The sequence below is a fragment of the Zalophus californianus genome, chromosome 15 (genome assembly GCF_009762305.2).
Source record: "Zalophus californianus isolate mZalCal1 chromosome 15, mZalCal1.pri.v2, whole genome shotgun sequence".
NCBI lineage: Eukaryota > Metazoa > Chordata > Mammalia > Carnivora > Otariidae > Zalophus > Zalophus californianus.
In genome coordinates this window covers 44485596-44506153 of record NC_045609.1, presented here as the reverse complement: position 1 = coordinate 44506153, position 20558 = coordinate 44485596, and the positions used below count along the sequence as shown (strand labels likewise).

The window sequence follows — 20558 nt, the reverse complement described above, 5'->3', positions numbered from 1 at the left end:
CCTCACTTCATGGTGCTTTTGATCTTTCAGGCAAAGAAGGGGAACTATGCCTTTCTGTGGGATGTGGCGGTGGTGGAGTACGCAGCCCTAATGGACGACGACTGCTCCGTGACTGTCATTGGCAACAGCGTCAGCAGCAAGGGCTATGGCATTGCCCTACAACATGGCAGCCCCTACAGGGACCTTTTCTCCCAGAGGTAAGCACCACCAGCCGGGTGGGGGCGTTGGCTTGGAGGATAACCTTCTTTTAGGAGATGAGAGCCCACACAAACTTGTTTCTTCGTCACATCTCCTCAGCCCTGACTGTGTGCCAGCATGCACGGCTCCCACCACCCCATCTAGTCCCGCGCCAGCCCGGGGTAAAGAAGAGCAAGTATGTGGTCCCTTCCCATGAAGGTGCACAGTCTCGGTAGAAGCTGTGACGTGGGCAGGGGAGCCGGCATGGGGCAGTTGGTGCAATGGAGAGGATTTTCTAGAGGTGGAGGAGGGCAGAGGAAAGAAGCTGACCAGCTCCCCCTCCCCAGGAGGCCAGGGGGGACTTTCCAGAGGAGGTGACACCTGAGGCCTAAAGGATGAGTAGGAGTTAGCCAGATAGGCCCAGTTCTTGAAAATTAAGTGAATAATTAATTGGATCTAACAAGGGCCCGATAAGTACTTATTATTATAAGTGAAAGAATTTCTGACATTGGCTTTCAGTGGGAAAAGTCAATGTGGGAAGAGTCAATGTGGAGTCTTGAAAAGAAGTGTGGTCAGAGAAGCAGTTGACCCTGTCTTCATGGGCACATGGGCTGAGGAGGGCAATGCTATCTGCTGGGGCAGGCAAGGGACCTGCCTTCCACTGCAGAGTAGACAGCAGCTCATGACCTGCCTCCTCCTCCTCCCCAGATCAGCTTCCTGGCAATTAATACTAGCAAATGGTAGGTGGAGGGGCTGGGAAAGTGGGGAGGGGGGCTGTATAGGGGTGGGCATTCTAGCCTAAGCAAAGGTACATGGATACCCTCCACCAGAAATATGTCTAGTGTGTATTGGCCTTTTTAGTTTCCCATGCAATTTGCTGGTGGGAGTCCATCCCCGGTTGAGCCCATTCTTCTCGGGACACCGGGGCATGATCCAGTTTCCAAGTGCTCAGTGTGAATACCTGGCCAGCTTCCTTGTGAAAAATAGTCTGTCATCACCACTGCACTGTTTCTGCCAGAGAAACTTACCTTAGTCTTTGACTAGGTGTCTCGGCCTTACCAGATAAGGTAGAAGTGAGGAGCGTGGGTCAGCTCAGTGGCCTTTTCCCGGTAGCCAGCCTGCTACCTGGGGCTCCCCTTCCCAAGGACATCTGTGCCTTGGGCCCACCACTCACACATGTCTGTGAGGTGACATCCTGGTGAGTGAAGAGGGCAGGACTGGGGAGCGCAGAGAGGAATCCCTAAGGACAGGCTCTGCCTTTGTCCACCGAAATCCAAAATGGTAGAGGTGTCCAAGTAGAAAAAGCTGGCATGGTACCCAGGCTTAGGGTCAATACCAGTTGCCTGGTAAACACAGGCATCCCATCAGTAAGGATAATCCATTTGGAGGGTTGAGAGTGGTTAGAGAACCTTCGTTTAACGCCCTGAAGCTCAAAGAGGGTCACTCAGCCAGCTCCTGGCAGAGTCAAGGGGAGAATACAAGTCTCTGAGTCCCAGTCCTGTATCCATGTTGTTGTCAGGTCTCCAATCCCTACTGCCTTTCTTCTGCTACCTTCTAGGTGTGGGTTGGGGCTTTGTGATCATGAGCACCTGAGCCTAAACCCCATCAGGGACAGGCTGAGGACGACACCCTGTGACCCATTCATTCAGTGGCTTGTTTGCAAAACTCAGAAAAGGGGTAGAACTAATTAAGTTAAATGAGGCTTTTGGATTTTTTTCTAGAATTTAATCAAGTATACATTCTGTGCCTCCCTTTGCTCCCTGGAGCAGAGAGACGACCAGGGAGAAGCAGGGATAGAGTTTTATCAACTGTTCCGATTGAAGGCATGAGGAAGGAATGACTTCTGTCCAGGATGTGTAATATATTGGTGTTCTTGAGGTGTACCCCAGTTGGTTTTCTGAGATGGGAGGCTCAGGGCATTCCACACACCATCAACCTGTGAGCACCTTTCTGGGACAGATGGTAGGGGAGCTGGTGGAGCCAATGCAGCAGCAGCATAATGTGCCCCAAAACAGCAGTTGTAGAGGCACAGGGTCCCCAGTGAGGGAAGCTTAGGGTCCCCATATACTTGGGCTGTCCGGAGATCTCCCAAAGTCTGCTGATGTGATTGTTGGCACACTGGGGAGAGGAGGGAGCTTGCTTCCCAGCTGGATTGTTCAGGGGGTCAGGGCAATAGCAGGCTCAAACCAGATCAGGGGGAAACCTGAGGATATTCAGCCCAGAGCAGGCGATGAGCGGGAAGAGAGTGGTTGCTCACTTTCAATATTGTAGGGCTTTCTGGGTGCAGAAGTAATCCCATGTCTTTGTGTGGCACTAGAGGGCAGTGGACCAGGACCAGTGTGGCGGTGTGGGGTCCCAAAATTCAGGCTTGCCCTGGAACAGGCCTGTTCATTATCTATCAACTTGCTGACCCTGAGGTTCTACTCAAAATTTCTCACAATAGAGACTCTGTTGGCTGCTCCCCCAACTCCAGCAGTGACCATAAACAAAAGTGCCTCGTCCAATTTCCTGGTTATTCTGGTTATTACTCTTAGCTTTCATGAGAAGGCCGTGTGCTCTATGACTCTAAGTAAATGTCCCCAGTGGGCTGTGCCTGTCTCCAGAATTATCATCACCTGCCTCTATGTTGCAGCCCCTCTTGAGCTGGAAGCATCCCCCCTCCCCCACCTGGGCAGATGGGTCTCTACTTGGAGGGAACACTCAGACCTCGGGTTGCCAACTTACTGTGGCCAGTGGTTCTTCAAGAGGCTCCACTGTATGGTGCATACAGAACCATGAGCTGCCCCTAGTTGGGGCATGCCTGAGAGCAAGAAGGGGGCAGATCCAGGAAGCAATGCTCCATGCCATTTACAGAAAAAAGGTTTTATATAAATAGATCCCAGTCTTATCTGGAACTGCTGTAGCTTTCTTTCCCTTAGTCCTGGGAATTAAGCTATTTCCTTGAATACAGACACGTTCCCTTGCTTTGGCAGAGGACAGGATCTATAGGCTTCACCTTATAAGTGTGTATGATAGGGGTTGAGTGCTGTAGCCTGTTTGTGGACCATGGCATGCAAAGCAGGCATTCAATAAATGTTTAACAACTTAATAGCCATTTATGGAGCACCTACTGTGTAGCAGTCTCCACAACTATTGACCAAAGGAAAGCACCTGCAATTATATCTGTCTGGAAAAATAGAACGACTGGCTTCAGGAAGTGGCTATTATCACTCCAGCTTACTCACAAGCAGGAGTATAGATTATTCTGGTGTGCATTAGTTTAGCCTCGTTCTAAGACTCATTTGGTGCCCGTGACTTGTTTTATCTTTCCTCTGTTGCTTACATATTTAAATTTTCCTTTTGATTTGTTTGTTTTTATTTTATTCTATGTTTTCCTATAAATTGCCTTCCATTCTTCCTGGGATAATATCAGGCATAAAAACTCATACAGTTAAAAGGAGCCGGAAGAAGGCAAGCATCAGCAGAACTTAGCAGCCTGCCTAATGCTGCAGTCAATGAGCAGAGGAGTAGAGGAATCAGACCCTACAGCCATGCTCTGTCCAGAGTCTCGTGGTCCCCTAGACCAGAATGTAACTCTCTGAGAGCAGGCTAACTGCACTTACCAGCCTGATGTTCTGGAAAGAGCATGGGTCAGCATGACCCAGCTCTGAAGAGCAGCCTTGCCACTTTCTGATCGCTACTGTGGGCCAGTCATCTAGATGTTTAGCCTCAGGTCTTTAAGACAAAACTGACATTATAAGAACTACTTTACAGGCTGTTAGGAGGATTAAAACAGTGGAAAATGATCAATCCCTACTATGTTCTCCATGAAAGGCAGCGCAGGTCAATACTGGACAGGCTAGGGCTGTTGGTCAACATGGGCATCAGGCCATGCCACTGGAAGCAGCTTTTAGGGAGCTCTGATTACTTGCCAGATCTTGAGCTCAGGGGTGGCCATGTGTCCCCTCTTTTCATTTTGTCACAATAACTCTGTGGTAGGAGTTACCATAATCTCCGATTTTAGTAATAAGAACACTGAAGTGGAGAGGTTTCCTGACATGGCTAGGTGGTGGCAGGTCTGGGTTCGGACTGATGTCCATCAGAACAGCATCTGCGCCAATGCACACAAAGCTCTGCAGTCTCTCCTTGGCCAGCCAGGAGTCCACCCACAAGGCTTCCCACAGCCCTGAGATCCTGCATACCCAGCCCTGGGGTCCTCTAACTGTCGGGAGGCCCAGCTTCCTTGGACCTGCCAACAGAGACTTAGACAATGGCCTTTCAGTATGAGCCAGTGGACAGATTCCCTAACGTGTCTAGAGCCACACAGAAATAGTGGGACACTGCAGCTGCCCAGTGAATCATGGGATGTGCCATGTGAGAGGTCTGTGGCACTCAGTGGCATACTGAGCCCAAGCCCAAGCTGCACAAATGCACATGTCAATCATGAATTTGTCTCAGTGACCAAGCCCCTATGTGCCCTGCGGCATTTTAAGTCTTTTGTGCCGACTTGTGTCCTTGGCACTTAACAGACATTATCTCATTATCTCACCATGACCATTTTAGTTTAGATTGGTTTTCACGATTCAGTTAATACATTCATTCGTATATTGATACAACAAACATTCACTGATGGCCCAAGTTGGGCCGCCACTGCACTTGCTCAGGAGAAACCATGGAGAGTAACACACAGCCCCTGTCCCGAAGGATGTACTCATCTGGTAGGGTCATGGGTCTGTCTTGCAACGATGAGACAGCCAAGGTTAACAGGGGCAAGTCCCTTGTCCCGTGACACTCAGCTGAGATCTGGTGCCTCCCTAGCCTGCCCTTTGCACGGAGCCAGCCTCTTCACAGCCCGTCAGAGATCATGTGATGCTGGGCCTATGATGCTGACAGGTCAGAGGACCCCCTTTGGACTGTCACCTCCCCTCTCTACCACTCTCAGCTCATGCATGGTCACAGCACTCAGCCTCAGCCTGTAGTCCCAGCTGACCTGCAATGCAGGTCCAGGGCAGAGACTGCTCAACTGGCCAGTTGGAAGCGAGCTTCTCCCGGCTCTAACAAACCACTGCTCTTGAAGTGTGCACACCTGGAGGGCTCAGAGCTGTCACCGCAGGTGTAATCACCTGGCCATCTCCCCGTGAACCCGGCTGAAAGAGTACCCTCTGCCCCAAAAGGAAAAGCTTGGGTATGAGGAGCCTGGGGATTACCAGCTACTACTAGCTCACTTGTCCAGACCCCTGGATTACAGAGGGAGTCCATCAGATACCACCACAAAGGAAGACCACCATCCAGACACCTACATGGGGAATACGGGAGCAGCACAGGTTGCCCCACCTTGGCGAACAGGATGGAATCCAGATTCCTCTCACACCCCCTCCGAGCCCACATTCTTAGCTCTTCCTGCTTTCCTGCCTTCATCTCCCACCACGCTTCTCCTCCCCCCGCCACCCCTCAGACATACAGCACCAGTAGCTGAGACCAGACTTTCAGGCATGGCTGTAGTCTCTCCTCATTGAATGCCATCCCTGCCAACCACAAAGTGACTTTGGCAAGATGCTTTACCTCCCTGTGCCTCCATTTCCTTCTCTGGAAAAATGGAAAAATGGAAGGAACCATCCGAAAGGGTTGACATGAGAATTAAACACTACTTTTCAAGTGCTTAGGATATATCCTGGCACCTAGAATGTACTAGGCAAGTATGAGCTGTTTGATGACTGACCTTCCTTCAGGTGTGTGCTCACCCTGTCCCCTCCTTGATGAGGTCCTCCCTGTAATGCCCCAGTCTGGACCACCCTCCCCGTGCACCATTTCTTAGCACCTCTATCTTCATATCATAGTATTGATCACAGCCTCTGTCTCTATATTATTGTTTCAAAGTCCATGTGTGTGTCTCTGGACCTCACCCACAGCAGTGTGAACATTGTACATAGCGCAAGGCAGATACTCCTCAAGTCGAATGAATGAATGAATGAGTGATTTGGTGAATCCTAGTTGGAGAGACTTACATTGTGGTTATTGAAGTTTGAAAGAAAGCATTTTTGTAAGTCCATGGTCTGAGTGTTGCCTCATCCAGTTCTCTATTTTGCCCCTGATCCCATGTGAAGGGTCCTTATGTGCTTTGCTATTGAACTTTATCCATGGGCAGCCAGACAGGGTGGGAGGGAGCACTGAGGCTTTTAAAGAGGAGAGAGACAAAACCGGATGTGTGCTGTGGGAAGAGCACTCTGCCTGCAGAGTGGAGAATGGGTTGGGGAAGGGGCCAGCTGGGGCAAAAGAAGAGCTACCATGGCTCAGTGTTGGCTGGGGGAGGGCCAGTGTGCTGGGGAAGGGGCCAGGGTCCCCAGGCCAGGGGCTCACATGGGTGGTATCTTGCAGGATCCTGGAGCTGCAGGACACCGGGGACCTCGACGTGCTCAAGCAGAAGTGGTGGCCGCACATGGGCCGCTGTGACCTCACCAGCCCTGCCAGTGCCCAGGCCGACGGCAAATCCCTCAAGCTGCACAGCTTCGCTGGGGTCTTCTGCATCCTGGCCATTGGCCTCCTCCTCGCCTGCCTGGTGGCCGCCCTGGAGCTGTGGTGGAACAGCAACCGGTGCCACCAGGAGACCCCCAAAGAGGTCTGTGCCCCACGTCCTGCTTCCCCTTTCTGCAGCTTGGAGACAGGAGAATCCCATGGGCAGGGGTTTCTTCCATTTAGTATTTACCAGAGTCACTTGTGTGCACACAGCCGTGTTTTATGCGGGGGGCGGCGGGGGGAGGATGGTGTTGTTGTTTCAGTTCGATTTTAAAGCAAGAGAACAAATGGAGGGGATGTTTTGATGCTTGAACGGAGGGCCAAGGCACCAGCCGTGGCCACTAAAGTCCTGTATCTATCTATAGAGCGGGTACAGCATGAGCAGCGCCAGAGAGCCCTTCCCTACCCTGCCCCGCCCATGTGCCTCCCTGACCTGGAGAGAACAACTGTAGGGTAAGAGAGGAGACCTCCTTCCTTCCTGGTTCTCTTGGCTTTCACAGCAAGGGCCACAGGGCTCTGCTCTTCCAGCATGCAAGTAGGGACCGGCCCTCCCATCCTCCCTTCCTCCCTTTCCTCCCTCGTCTTCATAGGGCCCAGCCTTGCCCTCACCCCTCCAGGCACACCCAGCACCTGGGGAGCTGGGGAGCTGGGGAGCTCCCAGGCTCTATCCGGACTCCGGGTCCTGGCACACTCCTGCCTTATGTGTGCTGACCACGAGCTGATTCTGCCCATGACACTTCCTTCCATTGGGTTTGCTCTTCTTCAAGCTCATTTTGTTTGTTTGTTTTTTTATATGAAGCCTTCACTGAGGCACCCTGGAGTCAGTTCCCCGAAGGGAGGGTGGCAAGGAGGGCCATTTGGCCATTTTGTATTCTGCCAGCAGAAACCTGCACACGGGCATGGAGGCATAAGCCCAGCCATAAGCCCACGTGGTAGGGTTGCCACTATGTGCTACATAGACCTCAGCTTCTTCTGAATGATCATCAACCAATCATGTCAGTAACAAATAGGTGTAAAGTTCAAACAAGAGGCAGCAAGGTAACCAGCCCCAAATCCAAAGAGGCAGCGTCGCCATGGCCACCATCTCTGCAGCCTAGAGAGACTGGTTGGCCACAGCCCATAAATCAGTCTGTCATGGAGCCCTTGGCCAGGTGGGGGTGGGGACAGACTCTCCATTCAGCGGCTTTCTGCCATCGCACTTAGCTTTTGCCAGAAGGACCTTGCCGTTTGACTCAGTGTGTTGGAAATGTTGTGGGGACTTCCATCTTCCTCTTCTGCCTTCTGTGTACCTCCCTGCAAGGAAGTGCCAAGTCTGGGTCTCCCACAGCCTCCTGCTTCTTCTTTTCACCCCTGGGCCACAGGAGAGAAGGAGGGGTGAGACTTAAGGGAAAGCCACCAAAAGAAATGGTTAATGGTTCTGCCTGAACTTCTTTTGGTAATGGAAATTTTTTTTTTTTTTTTATGAAAAAGTCATGGGGAGGACCTGTGAATTATTCTGATGAGTAGTTTTAAGGAAAGGCCACATATATGTCCCGTTACCAGCCTGCTTCTCACTACCCAAGGCCATATGTACAGAAACATCCAGAGTATACCCAGGGTAGGGTGGCCCTGGAGCTACTCCCAGGGGTAGAGGACCAGATCCCATTGCATCCACTCTCCATTTGTTGGATTTGGGTTTGGGTTTGGTTTTTCTCCAAACCCCATCAGCCGTAGCCAGATTTCCTCTGTGCAAATGCCCTTGCGTCAGGGGAGTAGGAGAGGCTCTCTGGGTGGGTGAGCATCTCACCGTCATGGAGGCGCTGACCTGGGATGGCATGGGCAGAGAGGGTGCCCAGGCTCAGCCTTCCAGAATGTCCCTTGTGAGCCAGGTGCAGAGAGGCCATTCTTCTCTGCACTGGGCATCCTCATCTGCTTCCAGTCATCATGTCCCTTCACACTAAACGGGTTTAGTGTTTAGCGGGCAGCCCAGAATGAATGATCACTGTGTGTGTGTGTGTGTGTGTGTGTGTGTGTGTGTGTGTGTGTGTGTGAGAGAGAGAGAGAGAGAGACAGAGACAGAGACAGAGACAGAGACAGAGAGACAGAAAGAGACAGAAGGACAGGCATTGGGATTGATTGTTGGAGAGACATCGAAGGCAGAGGTAAAAGAGAGAAACGCAGAGAAAAGACCAGGAGACCAAGGAATGACCTAGCTACGAGGAACAGCTCTCTTCTCGCCAGTAAAGCATCCTACCTTCTCTTCTGCTTTCTGCATAAGCCCAGGATCTCAGGCACAAGAGGAGAGGATGAAATACATTGGTCCTGCCTAGAAAATGTGGAAATTTCTGCCCCTGCCACCAGCCTGCTTCCAGGTAGGAATGAGGACCAATGAAGAGGCATAGTAGCCGCCTTTCCTCCAGCTCCTTCTGGTGTTGCTAAGAAGGGTTGCATGGTAGAAGGAGATATCCCCTCTTTTTCCTATTTTTATGGGTTTCTGATTTTTTTTAAAGATTTTATTTATTTATTTGACAGAGAGAGAGAGACAGTGAGAGAGGGAACACAAGCAGGGGGAGTAGGAGAGGGAGAAGCAGGCTTCCCATGGAGCAGGGAGCCCGATGAGGGGCTCGATCCCTGGACCCCGGGATCATGACCCGAACTGAAGGCAGACACTTAATGACTGAGCCACCCAGGTGTCCCAGTTTCTGATTTTCAAATGAAATTTCTCCCTCCCTCTTCTTCCTTTCATAAATATGCCTGTAGGGGCATAACCCGTGTCCTCAGGGATCTTGCCTCTCCAGGGGCAGATGTGGCAGAGAGGTTGACCAAAGCAGTCCTTAATGATCAGGACCATTCTCAAGTGAGCAGAGGGTACTATGGATGTACTGAAGGGTACCCAGCCCAGCCTGGGCGTGGTGGGGACACAGGGGGGCAGGGGTACTGGTTAGTGAAGAGTTCTTGGGGCTTGGAGTGTTAGAAGTCAGTGTTGAAGGGTTGGTACAGATCTTAGAGCTGGAGGTGAGATCGGAAGTTTCGGCAGGGTGAACAGCATGGAGGTAAATAGTCCCCACCCCCACCCCCGCCCGGAGCTCTGGGGGCTGGAGTGTCAGCATCAGCAAGGGGATGTGAGTGGAGGAGGCTGGATCAGGGAGCAGGGGCTTGCTCTGTGGGACCTTGGTGCCAGGCCAAGTGGTTGGGAACTTCGTCACATAGGGAATAGGAATCAGGAAGGGGTTGACACAACAGGATATTAGAAGCCTATCTTTGAAACCTTCCACAAATAATAACGGTATTTAATCCAGAACCACTTTGTGGTACTGGTTGCCTGTATTTTATGGAGCAACATTTGCAATTAGGTGAGAGTGTCTGGTTAATCTTAGAATGCTCCATTTTGGGGCATTGGCCATATTTCTTAAGAGCCAGAAAGCTGTCTTTGGGTGTCGTTCTGGTTGTGTTTAATGGCTTGTGCTGAGATGTCTTCAGACATCTAGTCTGAAGACACCTACTTGAGGAAGAATAGTAATGTGCATTCAACCCCTTAATATTCATGTGGATTTGGGCTCATATTTTTTTCTAAGGAATCCAACTATTATGTAGTTACCCAGTGCAGGTGAGCGCAGCAGGCTCTGTGCTTGCAGTAAAGAGCTACCCCCTAGATTTATGGGGGAAGGCATTGCTCGGAGAATAAAATATTCATGAAATAAAGATGAGAGCCGCACAAATGGGAGATGACATGAAGAGTGAGGGATGAATCATCTGTCGCTGGGCTGGGAGCTCGGAATGCTTGTGCTGCCTGCCGTGCCTGCCCTCCCCCAGGCCCTGCCTCCATGGCAGACAGGAGCCGATGGAGGCCAGGCAGCCATGCAGACTAGCAGCCCGTGGGCCAGCCACTTTCTGCACAAGATTTGTCCCAAGGGGCACTCCCTTTGGCTCCACGCCCTTCTCTGCCTCCACTCCTCTGATGCTTCTTCAACTCCACGGAGAGATTTTTCTCTCCTGTACCTCCCCCGTCTTCCTTTATGCCAACCTCACAGCATTGCCCTGAGGTTCAACGAAGGAAGGTATGGAAAGGGCCATAAACAGCACCTGCCCACGGGACATGCTGGGTGAATGGCAGCCCAGGCGCTACTCCCTCCCAAGGACCCTGTGCTGGGCAGTCCCGGGCGTGGGGAAGACAAGTCACATCTTATGGCACCTTGTCTGTGCCAGGAAAAGTACACGTCTTCTTACCTGTCCTGATTCTCTGGAGGAAGGCATCCTTCGCCTTGGAAAAGGAGGATACAGAAGTGGCTGGGACAGAACTGGAATACGAATGACGTGTCTGCCCCTGGGCTTTCCATGGGGTGTGTGCAGGTGCAGGGGTTCCTACCTACCATTTTCTGGAGGATTTGGGGGATGAAATGTGTAAGCTGGGCTTCTTCTGGAGCCAGGATCCTGGCTCCTAGCTAGGCGTTGACATCCTCTGAACCCCAGTTTCTCTCTGCCGCTGAAAACCGAGCCTGGCCCAATGGCTACATTGCCGAAATCACACCTCTTAGCGTGAGGGTGAAGATAGTGACTGTACATTGCAGCCCTTACTCCAGGGCCTTCCAGCAGGAAGGCAGTGAACGCTTATCATACCCCAGTGTGGACCTCACAACGGGTTCAGACACCACTCCCCTCTATAAAATCTCCCCTGCTCACCTCCATGGGCTGCCTGCCCTCCCTGTGTATACACACTCAAGCAGGCTGTGATTCCACATTGCTGAGAATGGTTTACCTGCCTGTCCCTGCTTGGAGTCTGCTGGCACTTCTCCACCTCTGCATTCCCATCAATTAGCCCAGTGTCTGGAACAGCGGAGCCTCTCGTTACGAGGTGATGGATCTAACTGAAGTATTGAGTACCTTCTATATGCCAGGGGCCAAGATGGATGCTTTACCAAGAACATTAGCTCATCTGGTAGTAGGACCTCAAAAGTGTTTATCGAATGAATGAACCAGTCTGGGCTCCTATAAAGAAAACGTTATTAATGTTAAATTGTTGTGTAATCATTGCAGCTGGATCAGTGGCTTTCAATTCTGGCTGCACACCAGAGGTGATTAATCCTGGAGCTTTTTAGAAATACAGATGCTTGGGTTCCATTCCCCAAAGGGTAGTATTGGGTAGCTCTGGACAACTCTAATTTCTAAAAGCTCCACAACGCCCTTCTGATATCCTGCCAAGGATGAAAACCACTGGTCTACACCATCCTTCCAAGGGGAAATTGGGAACATACAGCGTGGCATAGTGGAAAAGAGCCCAGGTTTTGGAACTGGGTAGATGTGGACTCTGATCCTGACCCTCTAGTTACCATGCAGTTGTGTGAGCTTGAGCAGATCTCTTCACCCCTAGCCTTGGTTCACCCCTTGTATACCTGCTGCTACCACTTACGATGGAAGGTGTTCATTAGCTCTCTCCTCTTTTCGCCTTCCCCTACGAAATGTATGAGTGAGCCTACTGGAACTCTTTCTCATGATGCTCTGAAAACTGCCCAGCATCTCCTGAGACCACTTCACTAACTGTTGAACTTTGCTCTTACCCAACCACTAGTCTCAGACCTCCAGCCCAGCCCTTTGGGGCTGGGCAAGTCTTTGAAGCAATTCTTAAGAAGATCATACTGATGGTATTTCTTCCAGCCGTTGGGTCTCATTTACAGCCCAGTTGGTCTCAGTGGTAGTGGGAGAACACTTCTACAACCATCCCAGTCAGGTGTGAAGTCCCTCATCCTATTTCTGTTCCATCCCAACTTAAAGTAAAAGCCGTTGGACACTAAACAAAGTCTGTTCTAACGAGTCCCATGTGTAACCGGCTGTTACATAGATGATAGTTTAGTTAATTACCGTTTTCCAGTACACTGAATTATTTCCACGTTGGTGAACAGCAGCTTAATTACAGAACTTTATCTCTCTGCAAGACAATGCCTGGGACAGGGTCCCCAGTCACCTCGTTGGTGCATCTGTCATCATGTTTAATATGAGGGGAGAAACGTAGAATTCGGCCAGATTCATGGATAAATGCAGTCTGTGAATTTTATGTCATATTCAGGGATGTTTGACTAGGTCAGTTACCTACAGTAAATTAATGGAGACAGCAGCAAGTTTCCATGCGGTTGAACACCAAAAACTTGAGATAATGAGGATGTAAACTGATGTAGTTCACATAAAAAAGTCCATTATTTGAATTTGCATAACATAATAGAATGTCCCATTTTGTCTAAAATATAGATAATTATTCAAATCACTCCTGCCTCTTTCCTTGAGCAGGCGGATTATTTCTGCCTCCTCGTTCCTTGGCCAGGGGCCATGGGAAATGACTTCGTGTGTGCTAAATCTGTGGCCCCAGGTGACCCATGATTATGGTTCCGGGCTTTACCACACAACGTGGTTTTCTCCAGTTCTCTGCACTTCGGCTCTGACCCCTAGACAGCGGCGGAAGCAGGCAGCTGACGGACGTCGTGGCCGACTCAGAGCCAGACTACATGTGTTTTCAGGGGGGCGAGGCATTTTCTTTAGTTCTCCTCATTTTGCTGTCTGGTTAAACAGTCAAATATGGGCAGCTCACCATGGCACCTTGTTCCTCCAGAGTTTGTGTTGGAGCTACCAGCAGTCATAGAATTTGAATAGACTGAGGTCCCGCTGGTGCGGAAAGCGTGAATTACTTGACTGCCATTTGGGGTGGGAAGGTCTCCCTGGAAAGTCTGTTCAGTTGGTGCGGACATTTGCTCTGGCTCCTGACGTGGAGCGGTTACGGGCTCATGACTGACCTCAACTGGAAGCCGATACCCACCGCACAGCTTTATAGTCCTTCTTGGAGCTGCTTCACTTGTCCTTAACTTGAGGCACGAGAAAAATTATTTGGATTGAGGAGACTATTTAAGCTCTTTCCTCCAAAAATACTGATTCTGGGGTAATTAAGCTGTCCCCACACCTACACTCTGGGCTGGCTTTTATTCTAGATGCTTTGGTATTACCAGATCAAGTCCTCACAGCTGTGATTATTATGCTGTATCGTTATGCTGTATCGGTGCCTATAACCAACCACTTTGAGAATCCTACTCTCTGAACCTCTTCTCCCTCGTACTTCTCTCTGGTGAACGATTTCATCTCAGGGACTTCTTTTGCTCACATTTTTCTTCAGAGGATTTTGGGTGGTTGGTCTTCTCCCAAAGCTCTCCTTCTGTTTTGTGTCTGTGGCATTAGGTAGAGAGGGCTCCTTTCACTTGGTTCCCACTCTCAACTCTCTGCCTCCCTATGGCCTGCTGGGGCAGGGAGTTCCCCTTTCTCTTTCTCTAGACCCCAGCAAAATGGGGAGCATCTTCCTGAATACTTTTCTGAGAAAAGAGGTCATGCCCTTTCTTCTAACTGGTAGAGTGAACAGGGCTGGGACCAAGATGCTTGCCTTCCACTCTGAATTAGTCCACTCCTAAACTTGACTTCTTTCCATCCCCAAAAGGATCCTTAAAGCCCTGGAAAGAAAATCTAAAGGGGGAAAAGGTGAGATTGTGTAATAACCAGTTCTTCTCATTATCCCAAGTCCAGTGGCCATCGGTTTTCCTTCGACGGAAACTGAAGGCTCTGCCAACAGGGACACCCGGCTCATCCAACCTTCTACGAGCTTTGCTATCTGCAAAGAGAAGGGAGGGTTATATTATTAAACCCCAAAAGTGTCTGAAATTCTCTCTCAACTTCTCCAGCTTCCAGGATCTCTGATACTTGTTTTGTGTCCTTCCCATATTTTGAAATGAAAACAACCGATAGATACAGATATTTATTAACATAGCCATGGCACTGACTTTGGCCAATGCAGATGAAAGAGCCGTATCAGCAGTTTATCTGGGGCACATAGCAACCATGAGAAGTCTGGAGAAGCAGGATGGGTGGTGGGCAGGAGTCAGGCTTGTCCAATCTCTTGCTGAGGGGGCAAGAGATAGGACAGTCATGGAGCAGAAAGTTTGTTGAAGTTCTACTGCTGTATTGGAAGGACAATCAACTGTTTTCTGTCTCTTTTTATCTCTTTGTTCAGGATTCAGATTCAGTCCTATTGTCCTTACTTGCATCTTAGCCACAGGTGGGCAGGGCACCTGCAAACTGTTATCCAGGGACAAAGAAGTAATTCCCCAAAGCTCACAAACCATGGTCTTCTTAGGAAGAGATAATTGATGCATTGTGGCCACAAAACAGCCAGAGACTAATATAGCAATTAAAAAAAGAACTATTAAAACTAGTTTCATAAGCAAAAATAAAAACAAAGCAGATAAAACACAGAAAAAAAGGCAAGGTTGCACAGAGCGGGATCCACATGCTGTAAGGTAATTAAGAGAACTTGCATTTGGCGTCTTGTATTTTTTACAACCTTAAAAGAGTCTGTGAAAGACAGTGTATACATCACATTTAGTCAGGCTAAGTAAAGGCCTGTTACTCTCCAGCCACTTTCTCCAGTGTCACCCACGACACTTGCCACCCATGACACTTGCCACCCAGAGGCATCCTCAACTTGGAGCTGGTTTCCCCGCATCGGCGAGCTGAGCTCTGCTGTGGGGGGTCTTCAGATCTCTGGAATGTCGGCTCTGCCCATGAGGCTCTGCCAGCGATTTCTGATGTTTCCTTCTGGGACACAGAGCCACGCCCCATAGTATCTTCCATCCTGGAATCAGTTGGCTTTCTTATTCTCAGCTTTGCTCTTGGGCCGGGATGAGTTCTTTACTGTCCTATGGGGGTTGTTAGTTTTCTTTTTCTGGGTAAGGTTCTGGGAAAGATGGCAGGTGACCCACAGAAGCCAACCTCTGTCTACAGTCATGAACTCGGCAGAGGTGTGGACAGAGCAGTGGCCCTGCCTTCTCCACGCCAGGGCACACTGGGAACAAGGAGTAAACTGCAGAGGCAACTTCCTTGCTCGAGGAGGGCTGGGTTGAGACTTCATGGGGGTTAACCACCCATGAGAGAGGGGTGTTCATGCCAGCTACTCAGGGTGGCCTCTTCCTGGGAAAAATCCTCTCCCACTAGCCTCCTAGGAGCTCAGAGCCTCCACTGGAATGGCCCTTAGATTTGTATGGTTCCTTCTTTTTTCTTTTGAAAGTGCATTCAGGGCTTCTACATCGTGTGGTATTTCTAACCACCTTACAAGACAGGTTCCTACTGTATGGATGTCACCATTAGACAGCTTGTGCGTGGTGTTCTGTCTCAGAGCAGAGCTTTGACATGGCATTTCTCGAGGAGTTTGACCTCAGGGAAGCATGGCAGTAGGCATGACCTTGCCTGGCACACTGGCACTCATGCTGCCTGAAAATGGGAGTGAAACTTTGAGCGCCTCATTGAGGAGCTGGCATGGCTCCTCCGTGGACACCTGGTCTCCCGCTCCACCTCCTTGGGGGGAATTGAGCAAATTGAGTTCATCCTCTGTCTTCTAGGGGCTTCCAAGCAGTTTGGCCTCCTTGATTTATTTTGATATTGTAGAAAAAACACCAAGTTATTTGAAAGGAATGATTTTTGTTCTGTTTTCTTCTCTTTCTCAAGCATACAAACAAAACCATTTCCTTGCCACCATTCACCATCTGGAGAAAGAGTCAAGTGTAAGGGTCACCCATCTTGGCGGTCTCAACCCTCTTGATATCAGGAAAGTCACCTGAGCCCTGAGAAATCCCTTTCTTCACCATCCCCACCATCTTCCTCATCCAGGAACCAGCCCCATAAGCCTTGGATACAGGGGAATGCCTGCTTGCTGACATCTCTGGGCATTTTGCACGGGGAGAACGGGACTTTCAGGGTCAGCCAGGACTTCGCTTCCTACATCAGCCTTCCCAGGCCGCCCCTGCCCATCACAAGGGCTGTGATTCCAGGGAGGCCACTGACCTTCCTGAACCCAAGCCTCCTCTTGTAGACGATATGGATGATCACACAAGGCTGTCTGAGCGCCGTGAACTCTATGGCAAATACATGGGCGCCCACCAGGGGCTCGAGGACCAGTTCCTTTTATTCCCGTGGGAACTCCTTTATTTTTCCTTTTGTCTCTGCCAGTTCCTCAAGGCATCTTCTCGCAAAGGTTGCCTCTGGGTGTGACAGGAGTTCTAAGCAGAGTGAGGAGGGGACGCACGTGTCGCCAAGGCCTGCTTGCTGGGTCTCTGCTACCTAGGGGCAGCGTCCTAGGTTACTGGTTCCCCAGATAACAGAGGGTCGGCCATCCAGGTGAGGGGGTGCGGTGGGAGGACCGGGGAGATGCTCACCCAGTGTCCAGCAGGCTGAACAGGCCTGGGGTCTCCAGGCCTGCCAGAGTTTGTGGAAAGCCAGCCGTGGCTCATCTTAGGGCTCGGCCTGACCCTCCTGTGTTTTCCCTCCAGGACAAAGAAGTGAATTTGGAGCAGGTTCACCGGCGCATGAACAGCCTAATGGACGAAGACATTGCCCACAAGCAGATTTCCCCAGCGTCCATTGAGCTTTCGGCCCTGGAGATGGGGGGCCTGGCTCCGAGCCAGGCCTTGGAGCCCACGCGAGAGTACCAGAACACGCAGCTCTCGGTCAGCACTTTTCTGCCCGAGCAAAGTGGCCACGGCACCAGCCGGACACTGTCATCGGGGCCGGGCAGCAACCTGCCGCTGCCCCTGAGCAGCTCTGCCACCATGCCCTCCATGCAGTGCAAACACAGGTCGCCCAACGGGGGGCTGTTCCGCCAGAGCCCGGTCAAGACCCCCATCCCCATGTCCTTCCAGCCTGTGCCGGGAGGCGTCCTTCCAGAGGCCTTGGACACCTCCCATGGCACCTCCATCTGACCGCGCCGCCTGCCCTGCCGCCCGTCCATCCACCCACCCGACCAGCAGAGCTTTTTAATACAAGAAAACAACCACACAAACCACACACACACGTGCACACACACACACACACACACCACACAGAGACTCTTTCATTTTTCTTGTACATACGTGTAAATAATGACAGAATGGAGTGGGGTAAAAGTGTATTTTGAATATTCCCAATTTTCGAAGTCAGTAAAAAAAAAAAAAAACACAAAAACTGTATGAATGACTTTGTAAATTTTGTTCTATATGAATAAAAAGGCAAATTACTTGTGATCATTCTGAAGTGCCAAAGAAGCCCCCTGTTCCTGGGCCTTTCTGAAGGCAGGAGGGGTGATCAGATAAGGAGCCCCTTCCTGCCAGGGGAGAGGGGAAGATGAGCAGCTATTCCCTTTAGAGGAGCCCCAAATGCTGCTTGTTGCCATGTCCCATGGTTTCCTGCCACGTTCCTCTGCTCCTGGCCCTTTGTTCCTCTTTAATCCTTTTGGGTAGACCAACAGGGAGCCAGCATTGGCGTGACCCCAGGCCACTCTGCTATAGGGTGATCAGCTGTTCCTGTCAGCCTGGGACTTAGGAGGCTCCTGGGACATGGGGCAGTCCTCTTGGTCACCCACCGCATGACACCGTGTGCTGTGGGCCCGAGAGAGGCACCCCCAGTGAGGCGACCGTCTCTGGGAGCTTCGATGCTGACATGCTCTAGGGTCATACTATTGGCCTTGTTTTTTACTTTCTTTCCCCAGTTAGAAGAATCCACAAGTGATAGAATATGGGAAAAGGCAGATAGGCCCCATCATTGGCTCTGGAGGCTTGGCAGAGTTGGGCTTGTCCTTGTCCGTGGGAGTAGAGAAATGCTAGGTGAGGTGTGTGGGCCAGGCGAGATGGTGAGACGTGAGGCTAGGGAGAGGGAGAATATCCCTTTGGGTTTGTGACCTGTAGTTTCAGGTCAAAGGATTCTGTTGGAGAAGTGGAGGGATGTACCCCAGGTGAGCAGACCAGTGCTCTAGGTGATGGCTAGTGCTGGGAATAGATCAAAGGGACCATGTTCATTCAGAGTGGAAGGAGCCTTGGCTCCTAGAGAAGGAGCAGCATAACTTGGTGTGATGCGAAGACAAGTAACTCATCCCCCAGGGAAGCAGCCCCAAAAGTGAAAGGGTGTCTCCAGGTCTAAAACCCTGCAGGCAGTCTGCCAAGGGGCCAGAACCCAGTCCTCACTTACTGCTTTGCCCCCTTCTCCAGACCAGAAGCCCTCACACTGAGAGCCAGCCCATAGCAGGGGCCCCTCCGTCTAGGAGCATCGTATGGTCTCTGAGCTTCCCAGGACTATCCCTGAACTGGCCAACCTGCTGGGAAGCTCTGTTCCTTAAGGCTAGGATAACCAGACTGCCACACCTCCCTCCCTTGTCTTTCCTAGGGGCAATTAAAACCATAGAACCAGACAAGGAACCACGAGGAGCAGAGCAGTTCGAGTAATCTTCAGCTCTTCTCCTAAAGACAAAGGTGATTCTGCTGTCCTAACCTGCCAGGATAGTGAACACAGCCCACATCGGGCACCCAGAAGGCTGGACTCCTGACCCCACACCCATCTCCCTGGGCTAGGCAGTAATCAGGGAGCTGAGAGTCCGTCTGTGGTCATTGAGAAATACAAAGACTATTGACTGAATCTCCTTTAGCCTTGTAGAGTTAGTCCAGAGGTGTATTTAGGAGGGTGATAACTAGCCCCGGATTGATTTCTCTCCTGAAGTCCTGACTGACATGATTGAGCAGAAAGGAACGGCTGCATCACATAGTCAGCTAAAAGCACCCCGGGGAGAAGAGTGTTTATAATTATGTTATTTATCTCTGGAAGCTGAGAATGGCCTGATTATTAGTGCTACCGAGGCGATCCATTGACATTTCTCCAATCAGCGTGGAGAGCCAGGAGCCGGGCGCATGCGCACAGCGAAGCCTGGGTGGGCCGCGTTTCCCTGAGGGAGGGCAGGCTTCATTTTCTTTCCATCAGCACTTTGGGGGCCCTGCCCTGGATGGTCAGTTTTTCATATATATCTCTCTATTTTTTTAATCAGATTCTGGTCTCACTGCCTTATCTCACTCCCAAGCCTGTTTTGTGCTGAGATGATCTGTCTTCTGGGGTACACCATGGATGTCTTCTTGGACAGCTTTGCTTAGAATGGGTGTCGGAGAGGAGAGAGACAGCAGGTGTGTGCGTGTGCGTGTGCGTGCGTGTGTGTGTGCGTGTGTGTGTGTGCTTGTGAGAAAGAGAGCACGCACATCTTTGAGGAAAAGGTATTCTGCTTATATTAAAAAAAAAAAAAATCCCTTAACACCTCACGGTGTTATTCTTCACCATGTTTATGTTATTTTTTAAATTTCCTACCCTTGGCATGAGGGGAAATGATTGATATTCAAGTAAGTTCTCCAGAAAAAAAAAAAAAAATTCCCAACTCGGATTTCTGTGTCAGCTCAGAATGTATCTTTTTTTCATGCTTTGCTCTTTGGATTTATAACTCTGTTTAGACTATTCCATACATTTTAGGTATATTTTGTGCCTTCAGACACTGCAAATAATAATCAGCATTTGGATTAAAGTTGTTTAATAATAAAACTTGACTTTGCTCCCTACCCTCTTCTTCTCTGGGGTGAGGAAATGCTATCTGCTTATTCCTGGGCATGCTGTGGTCATGGGCTGGGTTCTGTACCATTGGCATGGGTGGTTATGAGGGAAACTCCTCTGACCAAGTGGGTGTGAGACATGCCTGGGGATGGAGGCACAACCTCCTTACCTAGTGTATGCCCAGAATCCACCATATCAACCAGGGATCAATGTGAGGGACAGAAATTGAGAAACAATTCTAATTTTTGGTTACCCTAACAATTTCCTGTATAATGTGAGTTACTAGAAAATTCATAGGAGAAAATCTGGCCATACTGCATGGAGAAGTGTTCCCATGGCCTCGTGGAGTGAACAACCTCTTAAGTGTCAGTTGGCTTTGTTTCCTCTCTCATCCCTACGCTCACTTTGACCGCAGATGAGTTGTTTCTCTATCCTTAGGTCTTAGGGCTAAGGGGCTGTCATTCTTTGGGGAGCCACAGCTTGCCTTTTCAGTGTCA

At 50.3% G+C, this 20558-nt stretch overlaps 1 protein-coding gene across 4 annotated transcripts in view; it reads left to right on the top strand.

The window, feature by feature from the left end:
* GRID1 (glutamate ionotropic receptor delta type subunit 1) overlaps positions 1-20043 on the top strand; it is a 717476-nt gene extending 697433 nt beyond the window's left edge. For 3 of the 4 annotated variants that reach the window (XM_027597138.2, XM_027597137.2, XM_027597140.2), the window contains 3 exons: positions 31-197; positions 6532-6772; positions 16998-20043. In XM_027597138.2, coding sequence (XP_027452939.2) covers positions 31-197; positions 6532-6772; positions 16998-17426 — 837 coding nt within the window. In that variant the 3' untranslated portion in view covers positions 17427-20043. Of the gene's footprint in view, positions 1-30; positions 198-6531; positions 6773-7034; positions 7123-16997 lie in introns of all 4 variants that reach the window. The other variant, XM_027597141.2, reaches the window with a different exon arrangement.
* Positions 20044-20558: the final 515 nt, after the last annotated feature.